The following is a 13,195-nucleotide window of genomic DNA, read 5'->3' as shown; positions in this document are numbered from 1 at the left end:
GTTCAATGATACAGCATCCACAACCCTTGAGAGTAGAGAATTCCAAATATTCACAACCCCGTGATTGAAGGAATTTCTCATCTCAGTCCTAAATGATTGTTCCCCTATCCTAAGACTGTGCCCTGGTATGCTAGGTTTACCAACCTGAGCAATGGACCTCTCAGAATCACTTCTCATTCTCCTAAACTCATATAATAAACAAAAAGGAATGGGGGGAAAAAAGCTGCAGGGAACAAATTATTATTTGACCATCATTTATAATACGTAAACGCAAGATTGAGGGTTATTGAAACCATAACCTGAATATTTTTGTACACACAATTTTTTAGACATTGTATAACATTTGACCTGTATAATAGTACTTTGTTCACATTTCAGCTATTTTTTAAAAAAGCATTAAAATCTAACTGCTGCAGGCCATCAGGGGAAAGATTTACAGTGATGGAGTAGTTGGCGTTGCTGTAAATGTTTGTCAATATATGCAATTTATATTTTCCAATACTGAAAATGCTGCAGGAATTTAATATAAAATAACTTCCTCAACTGGACACTGAAACTCCAGTCAAGAAATTTTAAACAGCCACATCTAGATGTGGCATAAATATTGAAACAAGTCCTTTTCAAATGGAGTTTTTCCACCATTCTGTTCATTTTTAAATGGTTAAATTAAGATTTTGTTAAAATCAGTTTAGTAAAACATTATAAAATTATAATTCTATTGGCTAACTTAAACAGCTAAATGACCTTAATGGTGAAATTATTATAAAATATTTAAAATAATATGACTTATGGTGCATTCTACTGTGAAATACTAAATAATAATGAGCATGGAGCAAATACCTGCGACTGCTGGATCTTTTAAAACCTCTCTCAAAATGCATTGACATTGATTTGGCATCTTCTGCGTGGTCAATACTCATTCCAAAAGTATCAATTTAACTGTTTTCTAGTTAGCTTAACTGCAAAATGCAGATTATTTTCACATATGACATGAGTGTATTTAAATAGTCACATTTTTCCTTTCACGATGGAAGTACATTTTATTGTAAAGGATTCTATGTTTCCACCAAGTCACAAAGATGGAAAATAAACCAAAACCAAAATAGTTCAGTACATTAACTATGTACATGGCATAAAGAATTGTTTGATATAATTGAGAATCCAAAGTACAGTTTCAGTAATACGATTATAAAAACAGGTTATTTCTTAGAGTTTGAATTTTTGAGGCCTTCAAATAATTTCAGTATTCTGTGCTCATAATTGAATTGAATATAAAATCAAAGTGTCTGCTTCCCAGAGTTGCAATACTTGCATGTACTTGAATCTCTGGTTGTGAATTTATTGCTGTATACAAGGAAGAAACCTACTGTCTGTCATCGCCAGATTCGATGAAATTCTATTTCAGAAATGATTGCTTTCTCTAGTCAGTTATTGTTTTTAACGGGAGGCACTTTTATCTTATCTGTTCTCATAGATGGCCGATTTTCCTACATTTATGTTGTAAGCTTATCGGTCTAGTGGTATCTTTGAAGAAAGAAAATGCATGAAATGTAACTGTCTTTAATGAATTTGAAAGAATTTTACTCTCCAAATCGTTATTTATAGGCCCATTTAAAAACATCACACATTTGTAGAAGTTACTGTATAAATAAAGCAAAATTTCCAATTCACTCCAAGACAAGATTTTTCAAAAACACCTTAAAAGTTGTATAAAAGTCAAAGTGTGAATTCAGTCGGTATCAAAAGTTTCAACGAAATATTCACAACATGTGCACTAATTCTGTATCATTGAGGAATGATTAGTAAAACATGTTTGATGATTAGGTATTGTGGTTGTCCCATTATAAGCTATTTTGCGGAGCTATCATTCTCATCTCTGGCCACCTCTCTTCGCCATAGTTTCACGTATTTGTCTATCAAGCTCACTGATAATCCGATCCTCATGAGTATACACTCCTGTCCTTAGTAAAGTGTCCCTCTCCTCTATAAGCCTAGCAAGATAATTGTCCAAGGCCTCATCTGGATGTCGAGCACGATCTCCAGCCTCCCTCCCACTGGCCAAAGGTCGCTGATCTGAAGATTCTTTTTTATCTTCTTGTAGTTTTAACCTGAAAAAGATAAGCAGAGAACTTAAAAAATCCATGACAATAATAAACTAAACTTGGCTCCGACTAGTATTTTCTGAGGCAAACAAAAATGTAAGCGCTTCCTTACAATATGAAATAGTAATGTAAAATAGAATAATTATGCAATGATGCAGCATACGTTAAAATACCATCATACAATGTCATGCGGTGATGTTATTTGGATTTATTAGTCTTTATATTAGTTCTTGATCATTGCTGCAGCGCTGTAAGAAATATTAGTTGTACTGCCAAATAAAGAGGTGAGGAGGAGCCACCGTCTGCCATATTAACAGGGCTCGCAGATTGTACCTTCACAGCATTACAAAATCAAGCCTGGCACATTAGCCAAGAATGCAAAGAAACTAAGAAGAGGGAAAGGGGTGTGGCGGAAAGGCACAAAGGCTCATGATTGTTTACGAAATTAAAATGCATATCTTAATTGAAATACTCTGACAAAAGACAGATTATGGAAAAATATAGGAATATCTCAAATGATACATTCAAGCACACAAGTTGACGAATGCCACCAAAGTTTAATGCCTCTGGTGCCATCATAATCTTAATATCAACATTCCAAGAAAATGGAAGATCCCAGTTTAGCATTCATTGTGGATTCAAAACATGGAACTAAGACAGAAACAGATTGCTGTGCAAAACAAATCTTCGTTCAGAAGATACAGTAGTGGCTTGAAATCCACATTATGAAATATTTTTGCACATTTTGTTCAACACTATGCATGATAACAGCTAACATCTTAACTGGGTCACCAAGCTGGCCACTTATATGTACAATTTATACATGAACATGTAGGTCACCATTAACTAAATTATACCCTTCAACTGTTAGTTTGAAAAGAAAATTATTTTATTAGTAGCAATACAAGATAACTAGGAGTTTTCTGTTAGTTTTAAAATGTAGCTAGGTTTACTAAGTTTAGAATTACATCAATGTCCAGCCCTGAGCTGGAATGTTCCGTGTCATTTACAGCGTACTGAAAATTCAGACAAATAAAACTATAGTAGTTATGTTACCAATATAGAAGGCAATAATTTCTCAAACAATCTGTCTAAAAAACAATATAAATATGGTTAGAGATTTAAGAGAAATAATGCGTCATTTGGCCAGCTAAATTTCATAGGGAAAAGATATGCACTGCGTAAGCTTTACTTTCAGTTAAGCTTGCTTGAAACAAATGTCAAGTTCAAAATGAGCTTTTTGAAGCGATTAAGGCTTTCATGTAAATTAGTATGATATTAAAGGCCATTAAATGTGCAAGTTGTATCATATTTTGAGAAATATGTATGTTTAATGGGAGCATATTGATGCCCTTATTTCATACATTCCAGCTTTTTTATTCAACTAAGAAAGGGTGGGTTCCCCTCACTCATCGATTAGAATTAGCATTTTTCTTACTGGTCTCCAATTAGCAGTTTCACAGTTGCTTAGATTTCATTCCCTCTTATTTTGATTTGTGACTGTTTTACTTGAAGGCATCAACAAAGCGCTGGGCAAAAACGTAACAAAAAGTGCGCACATATGCAAGACACTCAATATGAAATAGATACATGGATATACTGCAACATTCTCTAAACAATTCAGCCCAAAATTGTCCTCTGTACTAATGCTCATGGACATGGTTCACTTTCATATCATGAACCTATATTGAATGTTTTAGATGTTAGTTCAAAATACAACTCAAAATTCAAATTAAACACTGCACAGTATTTCATCATTTTCTGGTACCTGTTCAGTTCATTCTTAATCTCCTCTAATTCTTGTCGTTCTGTTTTAGCTACTTCTTTCTCCTCAGCTGCCAGGTATCGCAGCCTCATATGTTCCAGTTCTTGTTGTTGCTTCTTAAGTCGTGCCATTGCATTTTCTTGTTCACGCTAAAACAAAAATAATATATATTTTTTAAATGTCATTCATTAATTACTTCACAACTTCTGTTACTCATACATAATCCTGGGGCAACATGGTAGCACAGTGGTTAGCACTGTTGCTTCACAACGCCAGGGTCCCAGGTTCGATTCCCGCTTGGGTCACTGTCTGTGCAGACTCGGCACGCTCTCCCCGTGTCTACGTGGGTTTCCTCTGGGTGCTCATTTCTTCCCACAAGTCCCGAAAGACGAGCTTGTTCGGTGAATTGGACAATCTGAATTCTCCTTGTGCACCTGAACAGGCGCCCGAGTGTGGCAACCAGAGGATTTTCACAGAAGGGCTTGAGAGTGGAAGGGTAAGGGGCTTGAGAGGGTGAGGGACTTGCTTCTGAAGTGGCAGCTTGTCAGTTTGGAGTTGAAGGAGAGAACAGGACTTGTGGATTCAGATACATTCAGGTACTTCCAGGTACAGGATTTTCCAACGTTCTAGGTAGCGTCTTCGTTCACTTTATTGGAGAGGTACTCTCCTGTGCAGGGTCGGAAGAGGGCAGAACGCCCAGGATACATGGACAGATCTTGGGGAAACAGCAGGTCTCAGTAGAAGAGGAGGTGAAGGCGAGGTGGGAGGAAGAGCTGAGATCCAATTTTTGAAGAGGAGATGTGGAGTGAGTCCCTCCGCAGGGTGAATGCTGCATGATCCTGTGCAAGGTTGAGCTTGATCCAGCTCAAGGTGGTGCTTAGGGCGTACCTCACTACGGCTAGGGTGAGTCGATTTCTTACGGGGGTTGAAGATAGGTGCGAGCAGTGTTTTGAGAGGCTCTGCAAACCACACGTACCTGTTCTGGCCCTCTCCTGAATAGGAGGGTTTTTGGGGGGGGGTCTTTCTTCAGCACCATATTGGCAATCCTTAAATGGTGACTGGAGCCCTCTCGGTTGGTAGCTATATTTGGTATGTCGGACTAGCTGGAGTTGAGGATGGGTGTGGGGGCAGATGTCCTGGCATTCACCACGTTGATTGCTCGGCAGTGTATTCTGCTGAGTTGAAGGCAGGTGACACCACCTCGTGCCTCACATGACCAGGTGACATGGTGGAATTTCTGTACCTCGAGAAGATCAAGTTCACTGTGAGGGGGTCGATAATGAGTTCTACTGTAGATTGTGGTCTATTGAGTTGCATTTCCATTAAAGGGGGTATTGCTACTGTTGTCGGTTGGAAAGTTTTCTTTTGTTGATACATGTGTTTTGTGTTGTAAAGTTTTGAGATAAAATGTCAAAACTTCAATAAAAATATATTTAAAAAAAGGGAATGGACTGAAGTTCCTGCATTGGATTTAACATTCAATTTATTATTCTATCTAGCATTTTCTGATTCACTCTGACAATCATTAACAATTCTTCAAGATGATTGGTTAAATAGATAAAGAATTGCTTGTCTTGTTCATACAGGTCCCTTAGACCCTTTATAGAATGCTGCAATTGTGGTTAGTGAGATGATAGAAATTTTCACTGCAAAAGCCCACAGAAAACCTAATGTCACTGAGCAAAATCTGGCCAACAATATTCCTGAAACAGATTCTATTTATTACTATCTGAAGTAGAAGTCTAATTTCACTTTACGCATAAATGAGTGGGTTCCAAAGTTAGCCCATAATTTCAATGGTTCCAATACAAGTAATATCTGTTTGGTAACATTTGGTCCCGACAGCCCAAAAGGTTTATGTTAACTTAATTAAGGCCAAGGACAGACATGTGGACATGAGAGCAGGACGGTGAATTGTAATGTCAAGTGACAGGAAGGTCTGGATCCTGCTTGCAGATGGACCAAAGGTGTTCTGCAAAAGGGTCCCCAGTCTGCACTTAGTCTCTCCAATGCAGAGTAGACCACATTGTGAGCAGCAAATGCAATAGACCAAATTGAAGGAGGCGCACGAAAAGAGTGTTGAGGCCCTAGGATGGCGAGCAGGGAGGAGGGAAAATACACAGAACAAATTAGATAATGCGATTCAAATATTTGGTTTTCTATTTTTGGCAGAGGAATGTTCAACATCATTTTTCTCTCATTCATAACCAAATATATCAAAAATCCTGAAAACAGAGTTGAATAAAATCACAGAATCCCTACAGTGTGGAAGGAGGCTATTTGACTCATCAAGTGTGCACTGACCATCTGAAAGAGCACCCAACCTATTCCCACAACCTCATCTAACCAACACAACTTCACAAAGGGGAATTGTTAGCATGGTCAATCCATCTGACATGCACATCTTTGGACTCAGCTGACTTAATACGCCTAACTTGTCATTTAGTGATGTCATGCTCAGTTAAGGTATGCCATATTTATAACATTAAACATGGACTGCATTCAGCTTGAAATTTCAGGAACTACCTTTTGTTTTAAAAATGAGTACTAAAAGGCTGCTAATTTATCAGTCAAAGGGCAGGTGACTTTCGCAATTTCTGCGAAGACTCAAGTATCTCAAGCCTTCGCCAATCTTTCAATTGAATGAGCATAGGTGAAGTGCCTCCCTTGAATGGACATACCAAGACAAAACCATTGTAGAATTCATACCTATGGCTTGTGGACTTACCCAAAACTCAAAATCTATGGGTTCCAAGACTTACTGTCTCCATGCTCGAAATCTAACATGACCAAAGATAAACCAGTCAGTGTGAATGGCCACCATCTATTCTCCATTGTAGAGCAAGGGCTTCTAACTTTAAATTATTTTGGGTGGACAATAAAAGTATTTATCACGTGGTCATCTGCCTATAGCTATTTTCAGATAATGAATTTAATTACCCCAGAAACCAGGTAGAAACCAGTCAGTTTGAAACCACACAAGAGAAACCAGCAGCGAAGACAGCATCATTCATGCCTCAAAACTATAGACTACAATATCTTTTTCTTTTATAAATTTAGAGTACACAATTATTTTTTGTCCAATTAAGGGGCAATTTCACATGGCCAATCCACCTAACCTGCACATCTTTGGGTTGTGGGGGTGAAACCCACGCAGACATGTGGAGAATGTGCAAACTCCACACGGACAGTGACCCAGGGCCGGGATTCGAACCCAAGACCTCAGCGCCGCAATCCCAGGGCTAACCAGTGCGCCACATGCCGCCCTAAACTACAATATCATAAGGTTGCGCAGCCAATTCCTTTTCAAGCACAGCATGACAGAAACTTGACATCCCGAAAACTACAAGTAGTTAATTTTGCAAACTGCTGAAAATCCATCTCTACAAGGAAATCCCACAAAAATCTTGTTATACAAGTCCAGCTATTAAATCCACCTAGGCTATCCTTCAGGAGTGAAGGTGCCTTCTTCACTCGGGTCTGCAATGCATGTTTTTTCCTATGTACCCAACACATGAATTACAAACTTTGTATTTTATGACTTTATTTTTTTATCTGTATTACTGCTCTGCGTGTGGGTGGGCATGTGCATATGCTGAGTGAGTGATGTTGCACTGGATCTTCGTGGTGAATGTGTGAATAAATAATCCTGTGTTTACACAAATAGCTTGCTGCTGTTATTTAAATTGACCACACATACAGGGGTTAAGAAACACATACACCTTTTTCACAAAAACACTGATAACAAACAATAAGGGAAGTACTCTGTAGGGATTCAGTACTCTGGGCGAAATTCTCCCCTACCCGGCGGGGCGGGGGGACCCGGCTTTGCGGAGTGGCGCCAACCACTCCGGCGTCGGGCCTCCCCAAAGGTGCGGAATTCTCCGCACGTTTAGGGGCTAGGCCCGCGCTGGAGTGGCTCCCGCTCCGCCGACTGGCGCCAAAACTGGCGGCAACGGTCTTTGGCGCTACGGCGATCGGCGTTGGGGCTGGCCGAAAGGCCTTCGCCGGTCGGCGTGAGTCCGCGCATGCGCCGGAGCGTCAGCGGCCGCTGACGTCCCCACTGGCATATGCATGGTGGAGGGGGTCTCTTCCGCGTCCACCATGGTGGAGGCCGTTGTGGTGACGGAAGAAAAAGAGTGCCCCCACGGCACTGGCCCGCCCGCCGATCGGTGGGCCCCGATCGTGGGCCAGGCTACCGTGGGGACACCCACCCGGGATCCGATCGCCCCATGCCCCCCCAGGACCCCGGGGACCCGCTCGCGCCGCCAATCCCGCCGGCACAGAGGTGGTTTAAACCACGGCAGCTGGAGAGGCCTGACAACGGCGGGAGTTCGCCCCATCGCGGGCCGGAGAATCGCCGCGGGGGGCACGCCGATCGGCGGGGCGTGATTCCCGCTCCCGCTGATTCCCGGGTGGCGGAGAATTCCGGCCATGGCGGGATTTACGCCGGCCCTGGGCGATTCCCCGACCCTGCAGGGGGTCGGAGAATTCCGCCCTCTCTCTTATCCTTGACCATAAGTGTGAAATTTCAATCACCAGAATAGATATCCAACTAAAAAGAATTACTTGACAGCAAAATTAGAAAACCATATAAAATGAGAGGAATATTGGTAGCTTGTTCCTTTTCCAGCTCACATCATTCATCTGCATGTGCATTATTTCTTACCCTTTACCCAGATTCCATTCACTTACTCAATATTGACACTTGAATCACTACAGTTCTTTACTCTGACAATATTTCAATACTTCATTATTTTTTACAATAAAAAGATGCTCAGTAAAACTCCTAAGATATTTTCAAAACTAAGAGCAGACAAATCTATTTCTTTATTGGAAGGTTTTCTTGTTTTCAATGCCCTCATGTCATGTATTACTCTTGCCATCACTACTTTTACAGGGAGACAAAATGTGAAACACTGACTCCCAGTTCAGTACCTGTAATTATTCAGAATAACTTGTAAATAACAACCATCCTGACTCCATCAACAGCAAATTTGCAAAGCATTGTGAAAATACATACTGATTCTGTTATAATGCAATCCACAATTGCACAGAACGCAGTGTATTGTGGATCCACCATGGACCCCAAACATATTGTGCAAATTTATCATTTCAGAACATTGATATTTAAATTCTCCAGAAAAGATTTAGAACCAGCTAATGAAATGGCAGCCTTGTAACTAATTAAAGCACCATTTGTTCTCTATATGGGTCAAACCTGTTCTGACCTGGGCAACAATCAATGTAAAATCATGTGTCCTGAATCATGAAAGAGAAAATCTGACATAGTCACAGAGAATCTGAAAACAATCGGCCAGATTAGGAAGGTGCCACGAAAACATCCATTTTGCAAAGAATGGGGATAGCAAAATCAACGCTTCATTTGTGCCTTGAAGATGGAGAAGTTAAATCGGATGTTGATAGAAATGAATGAAGTTGCTGAGCAAGAAAGAAAGCCTGAAATGCCAACAGCAGATCTCGTGACAAGGACACGTACACTTGGTTCATCCAGCAAAGAGTTTATGGCATATCTGAATCCAATTAAAGCATGTCATATTCATTACTTTAAAGATGAACTATATCCAGTACTGTTAATCAAGCTCAGGCCAAGAAGCTTTGGCACCAAATGAATGAAAATACAAACACCCTATCTGCAATAGATGGTTAGAAAAATTCTCAAGAACCGGCTTGGAATCTTGCAAATCAACATAAAAGGGCATTGACATGCTATTTACATAATTTTATTAAAGATTTTATGTGAAGGAGGACATACTGATAAACAAATCTATAACTTCAGACAAGTCAGCCCGGTGCTACAAAATGCTACCAGAGTAACTAGTACCACAGGGGCTGCATGGTGGCCCAGTGGTTAGCACTGCTGCCTCATAGCGCCTGAGACCTGGGTTACATCCAACCTTGAGTGACTATGTGAACATTGCACATTCTTCCCGTGCCTGTGTGGGTTTCCTCCGGGTGCTCTGGTTTCCTCCCACAGTCCAAAGATGTGCACTGGTGGATTGGTTATGCTAAATTGCCCCTTCGTAGAATTGCAGGGATAGGGCGGCGGATTGGACCTGTGTAGCGTGGGGCTATTTCAGAGGGTGGGTGCAGACTCGATGGGCCAAAGGCCTCCTTCTGGACTGTAAGGATTCTATGATTCAACATTGGTGTCATGATGGGGTGATATTTGGAACTTTTAATATCTCCTTATCATGACACTGGCAACAAGAAACAACATCAACAAATGATCTGTATTTAAAGCCAAAATTGAAATTCCTCATTTAGTTGTCTCCACTTGTCCTGGGAAAATTCCCCAAACCATACTACTTCCATTATCTAAACCGAGAATTACAATCAGGACAATACTTTATAATATTTATTGCTCCTCCCAAATTGCCCTGGAGCTGGTGATGAGCTGCCTTCTTGAACCTTGAGTGTAGGTACATCCACAGTGCTGTTAGGGAAGGAGTTCCAGGATTTTGACCCAGCGACTGTGAAGGAATGGCGACATACTTCCAAGTCAGGGTGGTGAGAACCTTGGAAGTGAACTTTCAGATGGTGGTGTTCCCATGTACCTGCTGTCCTCTTCCTAGGTGGTAGCAATCATGGGTTTGGAAGGTGCTTCCTAAGGTGCCTTGGTGAGTTCCTGCTGTGAATCTAGTAGATGGTACACACAGCTGCTACTGTGCATTGATAGTGGAGGGAGTGAATGTATGTGCAAGGGATGGCAATCAAGTGGGCTGCTTTGTCCTGGATGGTGTAGAGCTTCTTCAGTGTTGTTGGAGATGCACTCATCCAGGCAAGCGGAGAGTTTCCATTACACTCCTGACTTTTACCTTGTGGATGGTGGACCGGCTCTGAGGAGCTACTTGGTACAGAATTCCCAGTCTCTGACCTGGTCCGTAACCACACTATTAATATGGCTAGTCCAGCTCAGTTCCTGGTCAATGGTAACTCCCAGGATGTTGTGTGGCACGAATGTTACTTGCCATTTGTTAACACAAGCCTAGATATTGTCCAGGTCTTCCTTCATTTACACGGACTGCGTCAGTGTCTGAGGAATCGCGAATGGTGCTGAATTGTGCAATCCTCAGTGAACATCCCCACTTCTGAATTTATGATGGAAGGAAGAACATTAATGAAGCAGCTAAAGTTGGTTGGGCCTCGGATACTACCCTGAGGAACTCCTGTGATGATGCCCTGGAACTGAAATGACTGACCTTCAACCATCTTCCTCTGTGCCAGATCTGACTTCAATCAGTTCTTGAATAACTCAAGTAGCAATGAAGCCAAGAAATCAATACATGGCTGAATATCAATGCCAAGTAGCTACCAACGAGACAATTGGAACTGTTAAATTGTTGGATGGTGCAACAGATCCAAACTTTCAAGACATCCAGCAAGCTGATTATGATGACAACAACCAACACAGACACCAAGACACTAACATCATCACATTCAGTAACCCATTACTGAGAATAATCGCAAATTGGCAAGATTGTTGGAAACCAACAAAAAATCAAATGCTTCAAGTATGACACAACTTCAGAACATCCTACATTTCACCAAGACAGAATGAGGAGTGAATAAGACAAAGAAAATACTGGGTGTGATTTTACCACCCTGCTGAGCCCAGCAATGATCCCAATACATGGGGTAAATATTGGTAGCTGCCAAAAACAGAATTTGCACCAGGCACCAAACAGTTTCTTACTCACCCTGCCCACTCTCAATGTGTGATCAGGATCTCGCCCAGAAATGGCGAGAACCTGATTAAACCTAATTTGCATTCATTCTGTGACGAGGGGAAGATGTTAGGAAAATTGGATTATAAATATAGTGGGCAATTGAAGGGTTAAAACCCTTTTTTAGAGGGTGGCATGCTGGCGTAGTAGTTAGCACGGCTGCCTCATGCGCTGAGGTCCCTGGTTTGATTCCGGCTCCGGGTCACTGTCCATGTGGAGTTGTACATTCTCCCCGTGTCTGTGTGGGTCTCATCCCCTCAATCCAAAGATGTGCAGCGTAGGTGAATTGGCCATGTTAAATTGCCCTTAATTGGGAAAAAAAAAGAATCGAGTACTCTAAATTTATTTTAAAAAACGAGGGTTGGTGGAGAAACTTTGGAGAGAGGAGTTGCCTTCTGGAGTGAATCATTCTTTCCACAGTCTTACAAACAAAACTAAAATATTGGGGTTTTGGTCCAGTATCCTAGCCACGGTTGGGGTCTGGTCTGGGATTGTAATAATTCCAATCTCAGTAGCGAGATTAAAGTCAAATGCAGCAGGCTCCTAGGAGTCAGTTCTCCCCTCCCCTGCCCAAGCAAGCAGTCATTTGGGCGCTGTTTAGTATTCCTCTACAAAAATGAGGACCTGTTGCAAAAGATACTAAGGTGGAGTGAGGAAGTTAATAGTGAGTACCTCGCAGGTCTTCCGCTCACTCACCACCTGGACAAGATCTATGAAGAACGTCTACCAGTCATGGAAGGGTGGGGGTGGCTTGGGAAATCGGAGGGTCCCGGAATGGAAGACCTAATTGATTGTCAGTCTCTCTCCTTATCCAAATCCTTCTAGAGACAGAAATGAACGTTGCCATTGATCCCCCGAATGTTGTCCTTTTTCTGCCCATCATAACCGAGGCGAACAGACGCCATAGTGGGCATTGAAGCCAATGCAGGCTGGAGCCTGTACCACATGTGCAGAGGGCAACTGCACACCCTCAAGACCCGGCCGTCAGTCTGGCTGTGAAGGGCGCCAGACGGCATGCAAGTGTGTATAGGAATCAATGGTCGTTCAATTAGCTAACGGATAGCATATGCTTCAAAGACTGTGTCTCAACAGGGAGAGAGTGCGGCACCTATGCCACATCCTCGCGAACACGGCACCCCATGGAGGAGGGCACCTGTTCCCGGTGGCCATGAAGGTCACGGATGCCCTTAATTTCTATGCCACAGTGTCGTTTCAGGGGTCAACCTGTGCATTTTGCAATCATCAACCCACAGGTGCATCAGGGAAGTGACAGTTGCTCGGTATACCCGGGCATCCGACTGCATCACCTTTGACCTGGAACAGGCCCACAACATGTCCAGGCTTTGGGATTCGCTGCCAGGATTTCGAGGCCCACAGGTCATCAATAGAAAGAATGTTGCCTTATGAGGACCAGGGCATCAGGGAGTGCCCTATATTAACAGGAAGTGATTCCACTCCCAGAATGTTCAGATCGTGTGCGACCACTGCCTCAGGATCATGCACATCTGTGCATGCTATCTTGGGAGGGTGCATGACAGCTACATCTTGGGCCAGCCGGGGATCCCTGGTGGCTTCGAGGA

The 13,195-nt window shown here is 42.1% G+C and overlaps 1 protein-coding gene across 2 annotated transcripts in view; it reads right to left on the bottom strand.

Annotated features, from left to right (window-relative positions):
* Positions 1-240: 240 nt before the first annotated feature.
* The window catches only part of LOC119970416 (centrosomal protein of 120 kDa), a 121,553-nt gene continuing 108,598 nt past the window's right edge, over positions 241-13,195 (bottom strand). For both annotated transcript variants that reach the window (XM_038805006.1, XM_038805007.1), the window contains 2 exons: positions 3,871-4,016; positions 241-2,108 (listed from right to left, as the gene is read on the bottom strand). In XM_038805006.1, the coding sequence (XP_038660934.1) occupies positions 1,871-2,108; positions 3,871-4,016 (384 nt within the window). In that variant the 3' untranslated portion in view covers positions 241-1,870. The remainder of the gene's footprint in view (positions 2,109-3,870; positions 4,017-13,195) is intronic.

This window comes from Scyliorhinus canicula, chromosome 8, assembly GCF_902713615.1.
Source record: "Scyliorhinus canicula chromosome 8, sScyCan1.1, whole genome shotgun sequence".
Lineage (NCBI taxonomy): Eukaryota > Metazoa > Chordata > Chondrichthyes > Carcharhiniformes > Scyliorhinidae > Scyliorhinus > Scyliorhinus canicula.
This window is presented reverse-complemented; position numbering and strand designations above follow the sequence as displayed.